This window comes from Papio anubis, chromosome 1, assembly GCF_008728515.1.
Source record: "Papio anubis isolate 15944 chromosome 1, Panubis1.0, whole genome shotgun sequence".
In the NCBI taxonomy this organism is placed as follows: domain Eukaryota; kingdom Metazoa; phylum Chordata; class Mammalia; order Primates; family Cercopithecidae; genus Papio; species Papio anubis.
Genome location: NC_044976.1, coordinates 155209644 through 155232365, shown reverse-complemented (window position 1 = coordinate 155232365; position 22722 = coordinate 155209644). Strand labels below are relative to the sequence as shown.

At 53.3% G+C, this 22722-nt stretch overlaps 1 protein-coding gene across 10 annotated transcripts in view; it reads left to right on the top strand.

Moving 5' to 3' along the window:
- The window catches only part of IKBKE (inhibitor of nuclear factor kappa B kinase subunit epsilon), a 32472-nt gene that overhangs the window by 4351 nt on the left and 5399 nt on the right, over positions 1–22722 (top strand). For 4 of the 10 annotated variants that reach the window (XM_031656364.1, XM_031656354.1, XM_031656362.1 and 1 more), the window contains 18 exons: positions 569–698; positions 1895–2076; positions 2500–2660; positions 3559–3669; positions 3960–4139; positions 4740–4930; positions 5687–5751; positions 5839–5930; positions 6169–6255; positions 10364–10439; positions 10561–10656; positions 10789–10937; positions 12700–12776; positions 15498–15537; positions 16310–16411; positions 17675–17771; positions 17918–18030; positions 18567–18638. In XM_031656364.1, the coding sequence (XP_031512224.1) occupies positions 596–698; positions 1895–2076; positions 2500–2660; positions 3559–3669; positions 3960–4139; positions 4740–4930; positions 5687–5751; positions 5839–5930; positions 6169–6255; positions 10364–10439; positions 10561–10656; positions 10789–10937; positions 12700–12776; positions 15498–15537; positions 16310–16411; positions 17675–17771; positions 17918–18030; positions 18567–18638 (1994 nt within the window). In that variant the 5' untranslated portion in view covers positions 569–595. Of the gene's footprint in view, positions 1–568; positions 699–1894; positions 2077–2499; positions 2661–3558; positions 3670–3959; positions 4140–4739; positions 4931–5686; positions 5752–5838; positions 5931–6168; positions 6256–10363; positions 10440–10560; positions 10674–10788; positions 10938–12699; positions 12777–15497; positions 15538–16309; positions 16412–17674; positions 17772–17917; positions 18031–18566; positions 18639–20737; positions 21516–22722 lie in introns of those variants that run through there. The other 6 variants (XM_021927615.2, XM_021927610.2, XM_031656367.1 and 3 more) reach the window with 4 other exon arrangements.

Here is a 22722-nt window from a genome sequence, read left to right as displayed (position 1 = left end):
GGCAAATTGCAGAAGGGAGCAAAGGGTGCAAGGGGGTGGGAGCGGTACACAGGAAAGGAACGATGGACAGAATCAGTACCTAAGTAGAGAGGGCTTCCTGGAATAGGTGACTTTGGATTCCAGTGTTTGAGATCAGTGTGAGGACAAGGAGGGAAGGCCAGGCTGGAAGCTGGGACCTGGAGAATGGGGACTCTGGGCTCCATCCCCACTAAGATGGATGGTGTGATGATGGCACAGTGGCATGGGTGTGCTTAGTGCCAATGAAGTGTACACTTAAAATTAGTTAAAATGGGAAATTTTGTTATGGATATTTTACCACAATTGAACACCTAATCAAAAGAAGTAATACAAAGAGGGGTGCCGCCCTTGGGGAGACAGAGCCACCACCCCTCTCGGTTTCCTAGAGAGTCCAGATGGCACCTCCATACCCTAGTGTCCTTGAGACGCCCTCCTCAGCCCCATGTGTGTCTCTAGCCTTCTGCCTGTCCCATGGCTCTGAGCCACTTCTTCCTAGTGGGTGGGGAGGAGAAGTGCTGTCCTCAGGAGCCCCTCTCTGTCCCACCTGTAGGGGGGCAGCCGGCAGAAGGTACTGGTGATGGAGTACTGCTCCAGTGGGAGCCTGCTGAGCGTGCTGGAGAGCCCCGAGAACGCCTTTGGGCTGCCAGAGGATGAGTTCCTGGTGGTGCTGCGCTGTGTGGGTGAGCCCCTCCCTGTCCCCGCCTCCACCCTCAGACCAGCAGCAGGCCTGGCACAGACGCTGATGGGCAGGACCCAGGCGTCTGACTCCTGCTGATCATTCCATTTAAAATTCCAACTTAAAAATTAAACCTAAAAAAGATTGTACACCAACGTTCTTAGCAGCATTATTTACAATAGCCAAAAGTTGGAAACAGCCTAACTGTGAAAACAAAATGTGGGCGGTTCCTAAAATAGAGTATTATTCAGTCTTAAAAGGAAAGAAATTCTGACACCTGCTACAACATGGATGGACCTTGGTGACATTATGCTAAGTGAAAAAAGCCAGACACAGAAGGACAAATCCTGTATGATTCCACTCATACATTCATAGAGACAGAAAGTACCATGGTGGATGTCAGGGTCTGGGGGCAGAGGAGAATGGGGAGTTGTTTAATGAGTGCGGTTTCAATTTTGAAGAATGAGGCTGGGTGCAGTGGCTTATGCCTGTAATCTCAGCACTTTGCAAGGCCCAGGTAGGCGGATTATTTGAGGTTAGGGGTTTGAGACCAGTCCGGCAAACACAGTGAAACCCTGTCTCTACTAAAAAAAATACAAAAATTAGCTGGGCATGGTGGCGTGCGCCTGTAGTTCCAGCTACATGGGAGGCGGAGGCATGAGAATTGATTGAACCCGGGACGCAGAGGTTGCACTGAGCCGATATTGAGCCGTTGCACTCCAGCCAAGGTGTCAGAGTGAGACTCTGTCTCAAAAAAAAAAAAAAAAAAAAAGTGGACAATGAGAAAAGTTCTAAGATGGATGGTGTGATGGTGGCACAGTGGCATCGGTATGCTTAGTGCCAATGAAGTGTACACTTAAAATTGGTTAAAATGGGAAATTTTGTTATGGATATTTTATCACAATTGAACACCTAATCAAAAGAAGTAATACAAAGAGGGGTGCCGCCCTTGGGGAGACAGAGCCACCACCCCTCTCGGTTTCCTAGAGAATCCAGATGGCACCTCCATACCTTAGTGTCCTTGAGACACCCTCCTCAGCCCCATGTGTGTCTCTGGCCTTCTGCCTGTCCCTTGGCTCTGTCAGCCCATGGGAACTCCTGCGTCTCTGGGTCCAAGGACAGCCTGCCCACCAAGATGAGCCTCAGACACTAGACTTTCCCTGGCCAGAGCCAGCTAGCGGCTTCCCTGTCTGTCCCCAGTGGCCGGCATGAACCACCTGCGGGAGAACGGCATCGTGCATCGCGACATCAAGCCCGGAAACATCATGCGCCTCGTCGGGGAGGAGGGGCAGAGCATCTACAAGCTGACGGACTTCGGGGCTGCCCGGGAGCTGGATGATGACGAGAAGTTTGTCTCAGTCTACGGGACTGAGGAGTACCTGGTGGGTGAGCTGCTGGGGACCCGCTGCCCCCCTTGTGAGCCCCTCAGAGCCCCCATAGGGGGTGTGGCCCACCTCCTGCTTCTGACAGGGTTACGTCTCTCCCCCGTACCCCAACCAGAAGAATGCATTCTGTTCTCTAAGACAGAAAAGGTGAGGCTGCAGCCTGGCCAGGCCACCCGGCCTTGTGCAGTTAACTCCTTGCCGGGACTCTCGGGAGGATGGGACGTACAAGTCCCCAGGGCACAGGGTGGCCCGACGGAAACGCTCTGGGTAGGGCGAATGTGACACCCGTTTTCAAGATGACAAAGGAGAAGGATTTGAACAGTTCTGTTTTCACCTGCAGGCAGTGGAAGGGAGTCTGACAGGTCTCAGGCCCTTGCCAGCCCTCCCGCTCCATGGCCGCGTTCTGGTTCTCTCCGGCAGCACCCCGACATGTATGAGCGGGCGGTGCTTCGAAAGCCCCAGCAAAAAGCGTTCGGGGTGACTGTGGATCTCTGGAGCATTGGAGTGACCTTGTACCATGCAGCCACCGGCAGCCTGCCCTTCATCCCCTTTGGTGGGCCACGGCGGAACAAGGAGATCATGTACGGTGGGCCACAGGGCAGGGAATGGGACAGACTGGTGGTCCCCTGGCCCTTCTCGCACCAGACCCTGCTGTGTCTCCTGGTCCCCTCACACTCCTTTGGTCCACCCCCCACCCAGGCTCTGTGTAGACCTCTTTTTGTTAATCAGATCAAACAAGCAGCTGAGCTCTGCCTGGGGCTGCCGGGTGTCTGTGAACACACCCTGTGTTAGTTCGGTGCTTCACTCTAGCCCTCCGCTCCCTTACTGCTCTCCTTGTCTTAACCGAAGCTCAAAAAGTGACTTGCCCAAGGTGGCAGAGCTCGCCAGGGGCAAAGGTGGCAGCTTCCTGTTCCCAGGTCCAAGGTCTTTCCATGGTTTTGTGCCATCGGACAGGGAGGTAGTAAGTGGCTGGAGACAGCAGCGGCTCCCTCTGAGCGCACCACCTGGAGCAGAGATGTCAGCTGCTTAGCGGGAAGGTTGCTGCACTCGCCTCACCCCGGGGGTCCAGCTGTGCGGAACCTATATCAGGACCGTGAGAGGGACAGGAGACCCGCGTGGACAGGGGTTGTCAGGGAAGGCTGGACTCTGAAGGGAGAGAAAGAGGACGAGAGGATATTGGGGCCATGCATAGCATGGGCAAAGGTGTGGAGGAGGCTGGCCAGGCTGAGGGAAGTGTAGCTGGGAGGGAGGCAGTGGACAGGGCAAAGGTGTCTCTGTCTGAAGCAAAGGGCTCCAGGAGGAGTGCTGGGGCAAGGTGCTCTCACAGCTGAGAGCCAGGTCTCTCACATTCCATCGCTCAGGCTACCTTTGAGTGGCTGGGTGACTTGAACCTGTGCTCGGAGCCCTTTGTGCTGAGTGTGTCGTTGCCTCGCAATGTGACGGCTGGGGATCCCGCTGACCCGGTCTTGCTCCCGCTAGGTACCGGATCACCACGGAGAAGCCAGCTGGGGCCATTGCGGGTGCCCAGAGGCGGGAGAATGGGCCCCTGGAGTGGAGCTACACCCTCCCCATCACCTGCCAGCTGTCACTGTGAGTGGGACCCTGCTGGGTGGGTGATGCTGGAGTCTGAGCTGGGTATCACTTCTCTCTGCTGAGTCAAGACTTCTGAGGCCTGTTCCAGCAGATTCCGGGCATGCTGCAGGCTTGGGCACACCACTTTCCCATCTGGATGCTGGAACGAGTTCTTCCAGCTCTTCCTCCCCAACCCACCCGGCCCCACCACCTTGGTCCTAGCTCTTCAGGACATGCCCCTGTTGCCTGCTTAAGGAGGACAGGTCTGGGCCCCCGCCCCTGACAGTCTCCATGTCCTGGGAGGGCAGGGGGCTGCAGAGCCAGCTGGTGCCCATCCTGGCCAACATCCTGGAGGTGGAGCAGGCCAAGTGCTGGGGCTTCGACCAGTTCTTTGCGGAGACCAGTGACATCCTGCAGCGAGTTGTCATCCATGTCTTCTCCCTGTCCCAGGCAGTCCTGCACCACGTCTACATCCATGCCCACAACACGTAAGTGGGGACAAGGGAGGGAAGCAGTGAGACTCTTCTGTACCCAAGCAGCGGTGCCTGTCCAAAGCAGCATCTCCCACAGTACGTTCTGAAGAGTGTATACGTAGGACCGCTTCTGGGTCCAAACATAGTTTGGAAAAAGACTAGATCTACAAAGTTAAAGCTAAACAGGTTTTCTTGCATGTACTTCAGAGAGTCAGTACCTTTTCTAATGCTAATATGCATTATACATCTGAGAAGTGTGTGCGTGTATGTTGGCTGTACATTTCCTAAATGTACGGCTCATAGAACCCTTGATTCCTGGATAATTTTATAGAACTAGGTAAATGTAATGGCAGTGTGACAGGAAAAGGTGCAGAGTCAGAGACTGGGTATTGGGACTCCTGGGGCCTGTTCCCACTCTGTCTCCATCACTATAAGACGTGAACTCTCCCCTTGGCCTCTCCACCCTTGATGACAGAGAAAACCACCCCCGTCCCTCCCTCTGCAAAACAGAGCCCTGCCTATGGGCAATGCTTAGCTGGGGTTTAGGAGTCCCTGGCCCCCTGCCCTGCCTACTGACACCCCCTGCCCTCTGCCCCCCACCATGGCTATGTCTAGGATAGCCATTTTCCAGGAGGCCGTGCATAAGCAGACCAGTGTGGCCCCCCGACACCAGGAGTACCTCTTTGAGGGTCACCTCTGTGTCCTTGAGCCCAGCATCTCAGCACAGCACATCGCCCACACGACAGCAAGCAGCCCCCTGACCCTCTTCAGCACAGCCATCCCCAAGGGGCTGGCCTTCAGGGACCGTGAGTAGAGCCACCTGGGCTGGATCTTTCTCCTCCCCACATTTCCTGTGAGATGGGAGTTTGCAATCCAGGCCATTGGTTACTTTCCTTTGTGGGTGTTTCCTTGGGGCCACAGGGAGCCAGAGGCAGATGTGGGTTTTAATTCTACAGATGCGGGTTCTAATTCTGCAGATGCCTCTGAGATGCCACATGATATGGGCTGGTGGCTTGACCTCCCGGGGGCTTCCCAGCATCCTCAGAGCTGTGGAAAGAGCTCCAGTAGAAACAGAGAGATCTGGATTTAATGCAGTTTCCATCATCTCTGATTTGTGGGGAAGCCTCAGACAGTTTATGTTGGAAGAAGCCCAAGTCTGAGCTCCTGGAAAGAAGGGAAGGGGGTCAGGGGTCCAGAGCTTGAGCCTTTCTCCAAATCCTAGCAAAAGTTTCCTTTCTTCCCACTTGAATAACGCCAGTTTTATCCTCCTTCTCTGAGCTAGGAAGGGGTATTCACCTCAAAACCTGTGGGCAAGAAGGTGATTTAGTCCATTTTCGGCCCTTGGGCATGAGCATGTAGTTCTCAAAAGTGGCCACAAGGTGGCAGTGAGGGATCACAACTTTAAGTGCGGCTAAGGCTGGCAAGAGTGGGGGCTCCGGGTGAGTTGCAAAGCCTGAGGTGGGAGATTGGCAGTGAGGGGTGAGTGTGCGCTGGACTTAATGAAAGATGAGCCGACCCAGCACCATATAGGCAGGCTCCTCAGACAGGGTCTTTGTCTGCAGCTGCTCTGGATGTCCCCAAGTTCGTCCCCAAAGTGGACCTGCAGGCGGATTACAACACGGCCAAGGTGAGGGGCAACCCCCAGGTGGCAGGGAGGGGCATGGCCCAAGGGTAGGAGGTGTGGGACCTGGCCCTGCGCACCTCTGTGTTTCAGGGTGTGTTGGGCGCTGGCTACCAGGCCCTGCGGCTGGCGCGGGTCCTGCTGGATGGGCAGGAGCTAATGTTACGGGGGCTGCACTGGGTCATGTGAGTAGCCATGAGGGCTGGGCACAAAGCGGGAGGCGGGCAGGAGCGGGAGGTGGGCAGGAGGGGGGGTGGGCAGGAGAGGGAGGCGGGCAGAGAGGGGAAGACCAGCAGGAGGGGGAGGCGGGCAGGAGGGGAGGCCGGCAGGAGGCAGAGGCCAGCACCCTGGGATGCTGTCTGCATGCACAGTGCTCTGAGTCCCCCGATCAAGGCAGCTCTGACTCAGTCTCCCCTTGGACAGGGAGGTGCTCCAGGCCACATGCAGACGGACTCTGGAGGTGGTGAGGACATCCCTCCTCTACCTCAGCAGCAGCCTGGGGACCGAGAGGTGGGTGTTCGCCCCAGGCCGCTGGGACCTCTCAGCCCTGCTCTGCTGCTCCTCACCCTTAATACCTCCAACAATGCACCTCTCCTCCTCAACCCAGGGCTCCTGCCTTCCCTGCCCTCCTAGAATAGAGGCACCCCCACCCTATCCCTTATCCCCACCTCACCAAATAACTGCAATGGCTCCCCCCAAACCCAGTCCCTCACCTGCAGGGGAAGGGGCCCATGGGGGCACAGACTCTCCAGGTACCAAGGTGGCCTCCCTATCCCAGGAAGGGGCTTGTGTCCTGCCAAGTCCTTCTCTGAATGATTTAGAATGCTCACGCTATGCCAAGTGCCAGCAGAACTCCAGGGGGAGGACTCACACCCACACACAGAACAACATCCCGGTGGTCTCGTTCTCCACGCCTCATCTCCTGCTTTCTCTGACTCTTCAGCTTATCCTTGCCTTCCTTGGGTTCCCTGCCCCAATCCTTGGAACCTGACTCCCTCCACTCCCGTGTCTCGGGCTGATTAGTGGGGATGAGTTGGAAACAGAGAGAGGCTGGGGAGGAGGAAGTCAGGTGGAAGGGTCTGGAGATGGGGAGCATGGGAATACTTCATTGGTCAGAACACGATTGAGAAGTGGGCACAGCACCCCAAATCCTGGAAGGCACGAGGCCATGGTACGGGTGAGGGTGGGAGCTCTGCAGCCTGAGGATGCCGCTGGTGGCGGGAGTCTTTGGGGACAGAGGATCAGAGACTGCGCAGATGCCTGAAGGTCCTCCTCCTCTCTCGCCACCCCCCAGCCCTTGTCTCCAGGGAGCTCCCGGGAGTTTCCCAGCTGTGGGCTGACTCATGCAGCCCCGCGTGCCTCCTGCTTGGCAGCAGCAACACAGATGATGGGGCAGCTGGGAGGTGGAGGAGCAGGGAGGAGGAAGAGGAGCATCTCCAGATAACAGGGATGGAGTCTCCATCCAGACTGAGCCCCTCTCAGGCGGTGACAGAGAGTGGGGTTCAGTCAGCAGAACTGCGAGTGAATCTCCTTTGAGCAGAGCTCTGTCCAGGACACAGAGGGGGCTCCGGGTAGATGTGGCCTCCTGTCATTCAGAGAGGCCCATGCTTCCTGCAGAGCAGCTAGCCCTTCCTGGACATGTGAGGGCTGATGGGATTGTTGGGTAAGAGGAGACTTGAGATGGGTAGAGGCAACCACGGAGGCCTTCCTGAAAGGTGAGGCTTTTAAGGCCAGAAGGAAGGAGAATACCTCAGGCAGGAAGGTCTGTGCAGAGACAAAGAAGAAAAGGGCCCTGTTCAGGGGGAACGAGGGGGTGCTGGGGAGGCTTACTGAAGCCACAGTCATGACGGCAGGTAGCCCAGAGCTAAGCCAGAGGCCGACAGAGGTGGGTGAGGAGGGGAGGAAAGAATGCATAGGGCCCTGGAGGGTCCAGCTAGAGGGAGGTTGGACCCCAGTAAAACAACCAGCCGGGAGCCATTGTAGATTCTTGACATGGGAAGATGTGTTTGGGAAAGCTTTTTGGGTGTCTCTCTGCCCACTTGCCCTGGATGGACAGGGGCTGGGGGCGAGTGGCACGCTGGCCTAGATCTGGCGTCCTGGCATCCTGGCGTCCAGTGGCTGCTGTTCCCCTGTTATGGCTCTGCAGCCTCCTCCAAGGCGGCCTCTGTGGTATGTCTAGAGAGCTCGGGTCAGGCAAGTGCCTGCTTTGAAGCCTATTTCAGCCTCCCATCAAGGAGGAAGATGGGGAGCAAAAACAGTTGTGAGCAGGGAGCCAGAGGGCCAGGTGCAGCCTCTTCTGTTAGTCTGGGTGTGACTCCAGCCCGTTGTCACCTTCCCCTACCTGGGCCTCTGTGTCCTCATTTCCAAAATGAGAGGGTTGGATGATCTCTGCGGCCTCCCAGCTCCCACATGTTGCAAGCCCATTCTTGCCTGAACATCCCCAGACCTGTAGATTCTCCTAAGGTCTGAAAACACTAGCTCCACCCGCAGTGGAACCAGGTATTTTCATGAGCTGAATGTCACACTGGAGGAACCCAGCACCTCATGCCAAGTGGCCCACCTTTGCCCAGCCTGGTGACTCGCCCCTCTCCGAGTGTGCTCCTCCTGCCTCAGGTTCCCCAGGACAGCTCCTCTGGCAGAGCAACCTTGCCTTTGTCCTAAAGCTTCCTGGCCCTCCTGGGCAGCTGCTGTCATCCGGAGGCACTGCTCAGGCAGCCAGGATGGGCTTTGGGAATCCTAGGGCTTCCCCCAGCCCCACCACCAGGCAAGACTTTCCAGACAAGACTTCCCAGACAAGACTTCATCTCTGAGGTCCCTTTGGATCCCTGTAAACACCTTATTAGGTGGCAGGAAGGAAATTTGTCTCCTCGTTTTATAGACGAAGAGCTTGAGGCCTGGAGAGCTAAAGGACTAACCCAAGGTCATGCAGATAGCAAATGTGACTGCCAGGACTAGGACTCAAACCCATGTCTCCTGACTCCCTGTGGAGATGGATTGGGTCCAGCCTCACCCTCTTCTGCCATCAAATATCCCAAACCTTCATCCGTATGTGCACTCAGTAATGCCTTCAACATCCATGCACTGACGGACTACTGTGTGCCGAACACATTGCTAGGCACTGGACCCGTATGAGGAGCAGAGCAACGGCGCCCCTATCTTCAAGGAGCCTGCAGTTCCTTCCTGATTCTCTCTTTGCTCAGCTCCCCTTTCCTCCCCTAATTCTCCATTCCCAAGCCAAAATACACAGGATACTTTTTAAAATCATGATTATTACTAAAATGTATATACTAATGGTAGAAAGTTAGAAAACAGAAATAAGCAAAAATAAGAAAATTAAAATCCCGTATCCTGCTATCTAGAGATAGGTTATCACACCTTAGAAGGACACAACCTTCTAGATATTATTCTACTACGCGTAAACATTAACCAACATGAAATGATGGTGTATTTGCCATTTTATAACCTGTTTTTGGGATCACGTCCACGGTCCCACCTTCTGAACTCATCTAGAGTTTCCCCTTGAAGTTGTTTGTCTTGTCCTTCTTTCTCAGCATTTCCTGTAAACTGGGAAGTTTAAAAAAAAATTTTTAGTATTTTATTTTATTTATTTTCATTTCTTTTTTTTTCAAGGCAGAGTCTCACTATGTTGGCCAGACTGGTCTTGAACTCCTGGCCTTAAGCGATCCTCCCACCTTGGCCTCCCAAAGTGCTGGGATTACTGGTGTGAGCCACCATGCCAGGCTTTTATTTTGTTTTTTATTTTGTTTTATTTTATTTTATTTTATTTTTATTTTTGTAGAGACAGGGCCTCACTATGTTGCCCAGGCTGATCTCAAACTCCTGGCCTCAAGCAATCCTCCCACTTCTGTCTCCCAAAGTGCTGGGATTACAGGCATGAACACTGTGCCAGGCCTAAAATGGGAGTGCATAAGGCTAGATAGATTCCAGTTGAACATTTTTTGCTAGAATACATTATTGATGATGCCGGGTATTGTATGTCGATATACCATTGGCTGGTGACAGCCTGATTCCTCTACTGTAACGTTACATTTTCCCTGTGGAGGAAAGAAACAGAGTGGTGTGACCTTGTCACCGTGCAAATGCTCACCCCTTTATCATCCATCATTGCTTGTAACGCTATGCCTCAGATAACAATTTCACTGGGCAGCAAGATGATAATGTTCAAACTTCTGATACATCATTGCCTAGTAGTCTACAAAATACAGCTTTTCCCTCATCAGAAAGATGTTGGTTATCAAGAAATACAGTTTCTACTGGACAGGAACTTAATTCTTTCTCTTTAGTTACAAAGTTTCCTGGTAAGGAGATCATTAATAGCAGCCTTGCATCACGGGCCCATGGATTTTCATAGACTCAAGGTGTTACAGTCTGTCTCAACCTTTATTCTTTGCAATACTCAACAATGTCACAACTTGGGTGAGTAGGACCCTCTTCAGGATGGTGCCTCTGTCCCAAACACAAAACTCCCCAGAGACCCTGAGAGCCACCAAGGCTGTCCCAAGATGCTATGCCCAGCATGTGCCCACAGAGCTCTCTGCCTCCCACCTTGGCTGCTCCCAAGCCCCCAAATGTGGCCTTTCTCCTTGCCTCCCTCAAGGTCCAGCAGCGTGGCTGGAATGCCTGAGATCCAGGAACTGAAGGTGGCCGCAGAACTGAGGTCCAGGCTGCGGACTGTGAGTGAGGCTGGAGGGCAAGGGCTTAGCAGGATCAGAGCTGGGGGCCCATGGTCCAGCCAGCCTGCCCACCAGTGCCTAGGCTGAAGACCCCACGGGGGTCTGCCTTCTTGCCCCACAGCTAGCTGAGGTCCTCTCCAGATGCTCCCAAAATATCATGGAGACCCAGGAGAGCCTGAGCAGCCTGAGCCAGGAGCTGGTGAAGAGCCGGGATCAGGTACATGAGGACAGAAGGTCTGTGGGATTTTCCTTCTTTGTGGGGTGGGAGTGGGGGAATGGGCAGCACCAAAGGTCCAGTAGCCTTTAGCCTTTACAGACGTCAGCTTGCATTCCCCTTTCTCTTGGCAAGGGTGCTAGGGCCTGGGGGAGTGGAGGAGATCCAGCAATGAACAAGAACCCCCCGCCCTGCACTGCCCCAGACACCAGCCAGGAGGAGAAAACGATCTGGGGTCCTGCTCCCATCTGGGAGTTTGAGGAACACCTTGGGAATCTTAGCAGGTGCAATAATTCTGAATAAAAGAAGACTTTAGTTCCCTTTCTCGTGTCAGGCCCTTGGGCAGGTCCTCTCACATACAGCATCTCATTGAATCCTGAAAACAATAATGATGCTACGATAATGCCCTTTTTGTAGAAGCTCGGTCAGTGAGGTTAACTTATCCCAAGTCACAGCCAGTAAATGACAAATGACAGAGGTGGCTTCAGGTCGGATCTGTCCACCTCCAAAGCCTATGTTCTTGGCCTATGCCAGGCAGGGGTTTACAAACTTTAAAGCACGACTCTCCCTTTCAACAGATATAGAAATACCCCCTTCCCCCAGCCCCAGCTGACTGTGTGGAGCCGCTGCCTACCTTGCCGCCTCTGACCAGGGGGTGGGTGGTGCCCAGTGCAGACCTCCTCCCCATTCTCTTTGGTGCCTACTGTAATCTGGGCCTATCCCCATCCATCATCCCATGCTCTCAATTCTAAATTCAAACAGCTCTGAACACCACAGGAGGTTTTCTTAACTGTTTTGGCCATAAAACCTGACCTAAACCGAATGAGGCTCTTTACAGACTTTATCCCACTTGGGGTGAATGTTCTTGTGGTTCTTTGGAGATGTGAATGTGTTTGATTAGGAGTTGATGCCCTGCTCAGGCCATTCCACAATACACTGTGTGGACACCAAATTGCCTTTCCGATATCAGAAGACAATTCTGAATTCAGAGCACATTTGGCCCCGAGCCTTTTGGATGAAGGCTGTGGATCCCAGGCCCTGTCCTTTTGGATGAAGGCTGAGGATCGAGGCCCTGTCCTTTTGGATGAAGGCTGAGGATCTGAGGCCCTGTCTTTTGGATGAAGGCTTAGGATTGAGGCCCTGTCCTTTTGGATGAAGGCTGTGGATCTGAGGCCTGTCCCAGCTACTCCGTCTTCCACCTGCATGTTCCTGGCGGGGCAGGCTCCTTCGGCTGGCAGAGCCCTGGAACAAGCCCGTGCTCTGTTCAGAGTCCAGCTCCAGAAATAGCAGAGATGGGGTCGCTTGGAGGTGCTGCAGGGAGGGAGTGGAGCTACATAGGCCTGAGGGTGAGGAAGAACTTTCCCCACACACTCCTGACTTCTCAAACAAAGTGTTTGTATCTAGCCTGAAAAGGGGAAGGAAGAAATAATAATGACCTTCAACCCCAGACCAAGAAGGTCCTCAGGAGATCATCTCCCCAGTTCCTCCACCTCCAGGCAGGACCAAGGCCTGTTGATTCATTCTTGTTTTCAACAAGGATTATTGATTCATTATTTATGTGAAGTTTCTGCTGTGTGCCACGCGTTGGGTAAACCAAGAAGCTATACTCTTCTGCCTTTTCCAGTCGACCAGAGAGAGATTTTAGCTCCCCTCCATCCCCAGCGGTCACTGCCAGACACGCTCCTAGGTTTCAGGGGGCCTAGGCTTCTTCCCAGGGCCTAGTCCCACAACTTCTCATGTAGGAAAGGCCACGTTCCTGTTGCCTGTCGTGCTTGGCTTCCTGTCTCTCTTGTCTCTTACTTAACTCATGCTGTGAGTGCATGTATGTGAGAGAGAGGAAGAATAAGCCATGAGAATGAGAGAGGGCTGGCTGACTGTGTGGGGTCTCAGATAAGCCTAGAGACAGTCACATCCACTCCCAAATTGATCCCCCAAAACTGTGGCAGTGAGGCTCCTCCCCTATTCCACTGCCACCCTTCGCCTCCCTCCTCTTTGCTCTGTGTCGTTAGATTCTTCCAACACCTGGTCCCTGTCATCTGCCCACAGCATCCAGCAGATTCAGTGCTGTTTGGACAAGATGAACTTCATCTATAAACAGTTCAAGAAGTCTAGGATGAGGCCAGGTGAGCCCGGGGAGGGCAGATGCCCCTTCTCTCTCCTCTGTCTCCCTTCTTTCTTCCTTTTCTCTGCTGAGTCATTGCTACCAGTGGCCACTAACCTCCAGCTAAGTGGCCACTAACCTCCAGCTGGTGGTCTTGGAGGCCCACTAAGTGGATGGTTCTGTGCAGCTGCTCTAGGGCAGGGCCCCTGTCTGCAAGCTGCCTGCAGGCCGGTGGGGGACGTGAAACCTTTACATGCCTGCCTGTTGCCACATGAGAGACTTGGATCACGTGGTTGGGGGATCCAGTGGGGGATCCACCAGGCTCCTAGAGCCTGGCTGCTCTAGGAGAGGTGGTCCTGGAAAGAGATCCCTCACCTTGGCAGAGCATTTTAAAGTATAAAATGTCACTGTCCATTGTGTCCTTGGGGCACTGAGATAGTCAGGTTTTCCAGAAAAGGGGGGATCAGGAGAAGTCCCATTTTGAGTCACTGAGTCAGGCATTTTGGCTGCATGATCCATTAATCCTCACAAGGACGTTGTGGCAGGCGCAGCCCATTCACAGGCTTGGGGGTGGGAAGCTGCGTGTCCAAAGTGACTGCTGTCGTGGGGTAGTGCAAGGGGGGACCCAGGGAGGGCTGGTGAGGGGGTTGGAGGGAGCCTGCAGAGGCTCCAGTTGACACTTCTGGTTGGGGAACTAACACACCAGGAACCAAACCTCCCCCTCCCCTCCCAGGCCCCAGGCATTTCCTAATCTGTAGACTGAAGGTCTTGGGCTTGATTGTCAAATTATCTTCTATCCTTGGGATTATCTAAAAACCACTGTCCAATAGAAATGTAATGCCACACACATGTGTAATTCTAAGTCTTCTAGTAGCCAATTTTTAAAAAGTAGAAACAAGTGAAATTAATTTTAATGTGTTATTCAAACCAATATATCCAGTGTCATTTTAGCGTGTAATCAATATAAACAAAATCACTAAAGAAATACCTTATATTCTTTTTGTGCTATCACATACATAACTTATTTCCTTAGCAATTCTGTTTATATTGATTACATGCTAATATATATATTTGAGATTCTCTGTCACCCAGGCAGGAGTACAATGGCATGATCACTGCCCAGTGTCGCCTCAACCTCCTGGGCTCAAGCCATCCTCTCACTTCAGCCTCCTGACTGACTGGGACTACAGGATGCTTTCCCATCACTTTATGGTTTTATATTTCACATATATATATAATTCACATATATATATATATTACATTTATAACACATCTCTGTTGGGAAACTAAATTTTATATGTGTGTGTATGTGTGTGTGTATATATATACACACACACATACATGGAGCTGGGTGCGGTGGCTCATGCCTGTAATCTCAGCACTGTGGAAAGCTGAAGCAGGAGGATCACTTGGGTCCAGGAGTTCAAGACCAGCCTGGGCAACATAGTAAGACCCCATCTCTACAAAAAGTAAACAGAACTAGCTGACATGGGCATGTGCCTATAGTCCTAACTACTTGGGAGGCTGAGGTGGGAGGATCACCTGAGCCTGGGAGCTGGGAGTTGGAGGCTGCAATGAAGATCACACCATTGCAGCACTCCAGCCAGGGCAAGAGCGAGACCCTGTCTCAAACATCAACAACAATAATAAAACCTCTAGACATCATTACCTTCCCCATTTTATAGATGAGAAAACCAAGGCACAGAAAGGTTAAGCAGCCCAAGTAATCTAGGCCCAACTGCTTTTAACCATCCCATGTCACAGCCTCAGAGCAGTTTTACTTCTATTGGTCTTTAGGAGTCCTTTATTAAAATTAAAAATGAACATCTAACTGTTAAAACCCAGCATGTTGAAAGATACCATTTTTTTAAAATGCCCAGTGGTCTTCAGGGCACTCTCGCTTGAGCCTCACGGGACTCCCGTGTGGAACCTGTGATGGATGAGGAGACAGGCTCAGCGAAGTGAAATCACTCGCCTAGAGCCGCCTGCCAACAGGAGAAAGGGCTGAGGTTTGTCCCAGGTCTCTTGGACTGCACACATGCTCTCAGCTGGCCAAGTGCAGGGCCCAGGAGGGGGACTCTGCTATTGGAGGAGCGGGATGGGGAGGCCCACCAAGAGAACCTCCATCATCATTTCATCTTGTGGCTGCCGCCACCCTGGAGGCCCATTCCTGCGGAGAGCAGCAGGGGGCAGCATATCCCTAGTATATGAGCCTTAGGGCCCTTCAGGAGGCAGCCAAGGCCGTGAAAGCTTCAGCCTTTGTGGCAAAAGTGGCTGGGCAGAGCGGGGAGGTAGAAGGTGGTTGCCTGGTTTCTCTAGCTCATTGCAGGCAGAGCCTGTGAACATTCAGGGATGAGACCATCCAGCTGCAGGCATCAGTCACTCTGGGAGGGTGCTACATAAGGGGCTATGGCTGACTGAGCCTCCTTCCAAGCCCATTCATCCCCCACCTCCCACCCGAAGCATCCCCCACGTCCCCACCCTGGCCCTGCACTTTGGGCTGCCTTCCCCTGGGGCCCTCATACAACTTCCCCATGGCTTCTTGAGGCCCCGGCTTTGTCCTAATCAGCTACTTGGGTGCTGGCTTCACTCCTTTGCCCTTCCTTTTCTGCTGGGCCGTGAGTTCCCGTGAAGCAGCATGGGCTGGGCTGCCTTCGTCTTCGTAACTGTCTCCCGACCCTTGCTGCACTCTGTTTGGTTGACTGATTGAATAGGTGACATCTGTCCTGTCTGTTTCCTCCAGGGCTTGGCTACAATGAGGAACAGATTCACAAGCTGGATAAGTGAGTGGCCTGTCCGCCTGCAGGCGGGTGGGCGGGAGGGTGGGTGTCCTCGGGGCAGAGCGATCCTCAATGCCAGAGGAGAGGCCGTGAAGGGCCCTGCCCCGGGCTGCAGCTGAGCAGTTGGGGATAACAGGTTATCTGGGGCCAGGGGAGGGAGTGTGCATAGCTTAGTTGGAGGGAGGCTTCTCAGATGCAATCTTGATGTAACTGGATTTACTTCTGGTACGGACAAGACGGTTTGCAGGCTTTTTTTTTTTTTTCTCTCTAGTCGTCCTCACTGAGGGACCACTTACCACTTCCTGCTTCTGCCCTCTGCCTGAACCTTCCCTGCCTCCCCCTGCTCCTCTGTCTCCCATGTTTCCTGGACACATTCATGTCCAGGAGGCCCTCCCTGATTTAATAGTTATCTGGGAACTCACTCCCCCAGTTCTACAAGCACCCCGACCCCCCGCACATGGACACACACACCTTCTTTCCACGACTGCCTCACTTTCCCTTCCCTTTCTTGAGAACTAAGCTTGAGCACGTGTGTGTTCCCCGAGGACCCGCTGTGCGTCTCCCATGTCTCCCTGTTGATGTGGGTTTTGCTGGCCACCGCAGCCTTCACAATCCAAGTGTGTGACCGTCCTTCCTCCTTTCCCAGAGACATAGCCCTGCTGTGGTCGCAGGGCTTGGACACTTATGACAAGGTGGCGACGGAGACTGAGGGATGGCGGGCTTGTGCACAGTGGTTCTGGCGGCTCATCTGTGCCTTGGTTCCCTGTCATTCTAGGATGAATTTCAGCCATTTAGCCAAAAGGCTCCTGCAGGTGTTCCAGGAGGAGTGCGTGCAGAAGTATCAAGCATCCCTAGTCACGCACGGCAAGAGGATGAGGTAACAGCCCTTCCTGAGCTCATGGAGCCCAGGGCCTGGCCTGGCCCTTCTAGACTTCAGAGGACCCAGGGCTTTGTGGAGCCCTGAGGGAAAGGGAGGAGCGAGTGAAGGGGTGTGAGCAGATGAGTGGTTTTGTGTCTCTGGGTGGACCAGGCAGTCGGCTGGGAGATTTCTATAGCTTAGCTTATTTAATCCCACAACACCTGCCTGATACGGCAGATATCATCACCCTATTTCCTAGATGAGGAAACTGAGGCTCTGAGAACAGGCATGCTCTGCACATCACATGGCTAGTAAGTGGCAGACCCAAGACCCATATGTGGCTCTGTCTGCCTCTACAATCTGGGCTTTTGAGGGTAAAATCAAATCAAATCTGGATTCTTTCTACCGTTCCACCTGGTTGTATTGGGAAATCTCCTTTAGGAGAACACTAGATCCCCCTGGGATAAGGACAGTGGCAGTGGCCCTTAAGGAGAATCCTCTGTCACGCCGTCCCCTTCAGGAGTTTTGGGTTCCACCTTCTCAGATCAGGCCCACTCTCCATTCCCCTGCCTGTGTGAAAGTTGGCCCCTCCAGAGAAGAGAAGACAATTTCCCACGTGCTGCCACGTTCTGAGGCCTGTAGGACCTCACCTTGTTATGGGGCTGAGACCTGGGCACTCACCTGTCCTCATATCAGAATACCAATGCCTGCTTCTCCTACTCCAACCCACCACACATTCTGGTGTAATTGCTCTGGAGCAGGGCTTGGATATCAGTGTAGTACAGCTTCTCCAGGTGATTCTAATGTGTGGCCAGGGCTGAGCACCAACCCCTGATTTCACGGCTCTGGGCCTTGGGGAAAATGTTCCTGCTCCTTCTCTCCACTTAGAGGCAGAAGAGAATTCACTCTGGAAATGAGAGTGTGGGCAGTTCCCCACACCGACAGCCCTAGTGTGGGCTATCCTCTGCCTCTCTGCAGCCTGACTGGTGCCACACTCACCATAGCTGGCATGTGTCACCCAGCCCCAGCCACACGCATGTTGTTGGTGCTCCCCACTGCGGCTCTGAAGGGGCCCTCCCAGCCTCAGCCAGCTGTGTGCATCTGCATTATTGCAGTGGGGCGGGCAAGCGTGGAGGGCACAGCTGGCAGGGCAGAGGCAGCGAGGGATGCAAATACCCAGGACCCACCTGTGTCCATGTGCAGACCCGATGGCAGCTAGGCGAGCCCTGGTGAGTGGGCTGAGTCCTGCTCTAATTCTAAGTCTCTGTCTGTTCTCTTGAGGGTGGTGCACGAGACCAGGAACCACCTGCGCCTGGTCGGCTGTTCTGTGGCCGCCTGTAACACAGAAGCCCAGGGGGTCCAGGAGAGTCTCAGCAAGGTGGGCATGGCAGAGGAATTCTAGGTACTCTGGGGATGCAGGCTGGGGCTCTTGTTACCCATGTCTTCACCTCCTCAAGTACTGCCCTTACCCAGCCACACATAAGCTGGCTACTAAGTGCTGACCAAAGTATGGCTTCCCTGCAGATCCTGGAAGAGCTATCTCACCAGCTCCTTCAGGACCGAGCAAAGGGGGCTCAGGCCTCCCCGCCTCCCATAGCTCCTTACCCCAGCCCTACACCAAAGGACCTGCTTCTCCAGTAAGTGCTGGGGAGAAAGGGGGTGTGTATCTGTGTGGAAGGGAGTTGTGGGAAGCGTGCTGAGGTTAGACCTTGAGGGGTTTGGCTTCATGCCAGGCCTAGGAGGCAAGATTAAAGAGACTGGCTGGGTGCAGTGGCTCATGCCTATAATCCCAGCACTCTGGGAGGCCAAGGTGGGTGGATCAACTTGAGGCCAGAAGTTCAAGACCAACCTGGCAAACATGGTGAAACCCCAACTCTAGTAAAAATACAAAATTTAGCTGGGTGTGGTGGCATGCACCTGTAATCTCAGCTACTCCGGAGGCTGAGGCACAAGAATTCCTTGAATCCGGGAGGCAGAGGTTGCAGTGAGCCAAGATAGTGCCACTGCACTCCAGCCTGGGCAAGGGAGCAAGACTCCGCGTCAAATAAGCAAACAAAAAAGAATAAAGAGGCTTCTTTGGTGGGGCTGCAGAGGAGGGTGGGCCTCCCAGGAAAGGGGTCTGGGCAGGGCAACTTCCAGCCTCAGCCACTTCTCCTGCCTCTGCCTTGGGCAGCATGCAAGAGCTCTGCGAGGGGATGAAGCTGCTGGCGTCTGACCTCCTGGATAACAACCGCATCATTGAACGGTAAGGAGCTTTCACCTTGTGTGGGTCAGGGCTGGGTCTTCAAGCTACCCTTGCCTGGGGGCGGCGAAGAGTCCCCAAGCCTGCCCATGCAGGTTTGATGACACGTGTCCATTTTCCAAGCAGCCCTGTTGAAGATTAGGCGTTTTCCACAAATGAGTTGACATCCTCAGGAGGTGTAGGATTCAATTATAGCCTTTAAAATGTGAGCCCCCATGCCGTCAGGGAGGTGGGGGCCTGGAGGCATGCAGTTTGCACCTGTGTCCAGCTCTGCACTCCATATGTACTCTGTGCCCAAGCTGCCCCAGACCACCTCCTTCAATCACAGCCATCCTCAGGATAGGTGCTGTTTTCATCCCCATGTGCTACCCCAGGAAGCCACAGCACACACACCTTGGGTACGATGTCCAAGGCCAGTGTTTCTCTGGCCTTGTGGGGCTCCTGTCCTTCCTGCCAATGCTCATGCGCCAGCCCGGGGCTGCAGGATCATCTCCTGATTCAACTCCCCTCCTCGGGGCACTGAGGGGTCGTGAGAGGTTGGTGTGGGAACGCAGCAGGGCTCCGGCTCGAGATTGAGATTTTGTGAAAGTTCTTTTCCTTTTTTTTTTTTTTTTTGAGAGGGAGTCTCACTTTGTCACCCAGGCTGGAGTGCAGTGGTACTGTGTCGGCTCACTGCAACCTCCATCTCCTGGGTTCAAGCAATTCTCATGCCTCAGCCTGCCAAGTAGCTGGGATTATAGGCGCCCACCACCACATCCAGCTAATTTTTATATTTTTAGTAGAGATGGGGTTTCACCATGTTGGCCAGGCTGGTCTCGAACTCCTGACCTCCGGTGATCCACCTGCCTCGACCTCCCAAAGTGCTGGGATTACAGACATGAGCCATCGCACCTGGCTACGTACCAGTAAAAGTTCTAAAAGAAAACTCAAGACCAACAGAGTTACCAGCTGCTCACATAACCAAGTAAGCACATTTGAAGTGAAAAAAAAAAAAAGCCCTGCCATCGAGTAACCCCACTTTATAAAACACATGTTTATCACCAAAGAGAGATAACCTCAGGATAAAGGATGGTCCTTGCTTGCCCTGAAGGCCAGCAGCCCCGTTTATATACATGTACACACGTGCACGCATCTCCCACTCCTGCCTGTCATCCTCGTTTCTGTCATTTTCCTGTCTGGGAACCAATGGCGGGGTAGAGTCAGCAGAGTTTCCTACAGGATTTCAATCCTGACCCTGCTTCTCACCAACTGCGTGATCCTGGGAGGTGTGTTCAGCTTTGTGCTTCACTCCCCTCCCCTGTGAGACAGGAGTAATAATTTCTACCTCATGCTCTTGACATAGGGATTAAATAAAACGAGATATGCGAGGTGCTTGGGGGTAGGGGCTGTGGAGGGAAGGGCTCACTAAATGTGACTTCTTCCCCAGAGGCCACTCCAGTCTGACACTAGAATTGGGGCCAGGAGGTAGGGAAACCAGGAGCAGAGCTTGTGGTTTGTCCCCAGAGTTTCAGGGGGTCCTTGGGTAAGGGAGGAATCTCCTCCCTGTCCTGTTCCAGCAAGAGAACCCGTCCTCCTAAACACCCACAAAGAGGACATTTGACAGCTTCTTGGAAGGATTTTCCAAAACAGCCCTCTTGGTCAGGAAGTTCTAATTTTAGTGACAACATAAATTGCTCTTGCTGTGTTATGTGATCTATTTGCAGATAGCTCAAAACTTTATTTTAGTGAATTTTCACTTCCGTATTCAGAGCTGTAGCCAAAGAGCCAAATGAACCAGTTTAAACTCCTTTCTCCTCCTCCTAAACCTTGGCTGCACATTGGAATCACCAGGGGATCTTTTAAAGTACAGATGCCTGGGTCTTGCCCCAGAGACTCTGGGTGCAGCTTGTGGTTAGGATTTATATAAGCTTTCCAAGTGATTCCAACATATAGTCAGAGGTGAGAGCCAGTGGGTTCTTGTCAGGGAGTGAGGCTGCTACAAGAGGAGAGCTGAGGACTTGAATGGCTCAGTGTTCTTGAAAGCTAGTTGTGCTGGGTCCTGGAGTGTGGTCTGCAGGCCTCTCCAACAGGTGGGCAGTGCTAGCCTGTACCTTTTCTTGTAGGCTAAATAGAGTCCCAGCAGCTCCTGATGTCTGAGCTCCATGGGGCGTGTGAGGCATCCTGAAGCATTAGAATGATTCCAACACTGCTCTCCTGCACCGTGAGACCAACCCAGGGCAAGATCCCATCCCATCACATCAGCCTACCTCCCTCCTGGCTGCTGGCCGGGATGTCGCCAGCATTACCTTCCACTGCCTTTCTCCTTGGGAAGCAGCACAGCTGAGCCTGGGCACCAGGCCACCTCTGTTGGGACCCACAGGAAAGAGTGTGGCAGCCACTGCCTGGGCTGACCTTTCCATCTTCTCCAGGCTCAGGTACTGCTCCTCCGTGCCCCTGGCTGGGCCGTGGGGAGAAGAGGCTTCCATATGCCCTCCCACTCCCTCTGGTTTACAGGACTTCACTCCCTAGCCAACAGGAGAGGAGGCCTCCTGGGGTTTCCCCAGCGGACTAGGTCAAACGACCTCATCACAGTCTTCCTTCCTCTTCAAGCATTTCATGTTGAACCCAGCTCTCTCTGCTCCCCTGTGATTTCTAAGGGCCACCACTCTCAGCCCCAGGCAACGTAGAGCCTCCTGTTCTTTCTATGCTTGGTCTGACTGAGCCTAAAGTTGAGAAAATGGGTAGCCAAGGCCAGTGCCAGTGTCTTGGGGCCCCTTTGCCTCTCCCTCACTCTCTGAGGCTCCGGCTGGTCCTGGGACATGCAGCCAGGCCTGTGAGTCTGGGCAGGTCCAAGGCCTGCACCTTCAAGAAGTGGAATAAATGTGGCCTTCATTTCTGTTTCTGGTGGCTCTCCCTGGGCTGTGTCTGTGAGGCAGGGAAGGCTCTCAGCTGAGTGTGCTTGGCAACCAAGTCGGGTCTGGGCGGGGATCTGTGAGAAGTGCTGGGAAATGGGAGTGGGAATCGGTCATGTCCTGATTTCTGCCTTTCCCCTAAATGGGCCCTATTTTCAAGGAAGAACCCAAGGGGTGCCTTCCCATTCCTTGCGTTCTCTTGCCCCCCATCATTTGGAAAGCTATGTGAAGGGCCTGGAACTTAGGGAGAAAGGTATTCTTTTTTTTTTCTTCAAACCCACCATCTAAGTGGCTACTGCTTTTTTCCCATCTCCACCACTGTTCAAAACCTAGGCTATGTCCTAAATAGTGGGTTTGAATAGTAGTATGGGTTATTTTAAGCATTCCTTCGTTTTGTCTAGAATCTAGAGTGGTGCCTGGGCAAGGCATTCTGACTTTTGCAAACTGCTTGCAAATTTACCTCCAGCCTTCCCATAAACCAGAGCTGGACTACCCACCTACCTGGGTGGGTGAAGGAAGGGGAAGGGGAAACGCAGTAAGGTAGCCCCAGTAGGAGAGAGAGATGAGTGGGAAGCCCCACTGTGCTTTAAGGCATGAAGACACATTATGCTTGACTGGAAATGACCCCAGAGATCCTTCCTGCCCATCTTCATGGGAGCCCCCACATCCTGAGGCCACTCTACTGACCTGGCAGGGCCAGAAGTGGGGAAGGGTGAGTCCTGGAGGCTGCTGTCCTTTGTGCTCCTTCTCTGTGGAAAGACCAGCATTCTAAAGGCCCGGGGGAAGGTGGCTGGAGGTTGTTTCCTTGCATCAGGCCCAACTGGCTTTGTGTTTGCTATTTGGGCCTCAAGCCCATGGAGTCACTTAAGCCCAGGGGTTCAAGTCCTGGGGCCTCAGAGACCAGCTGCTGCCTCAATGTTTCTGGGTACTAGACCACCTCTCGCCCACTCTCCTGGCCTGAATTTCTGGCCAACACTTCCAGCCCATGAGTGACCCTTCAGGGAAGTCCCACAATGGGTTTTCCCTGGCAGCAGCTGCTCTGGACCCCATGTGCTTGGTGGAGCTCAGTGAAGAGCCAGGGGATCCCTGAACGCCAAATGCAGATTTTTGGGAGATGATATGATCCAGGCTCTATGATCTCATGAGCAAAGCCCATGAGATGTGGTGGACACTCACTCAAAGGCTTCAGTTCAGTT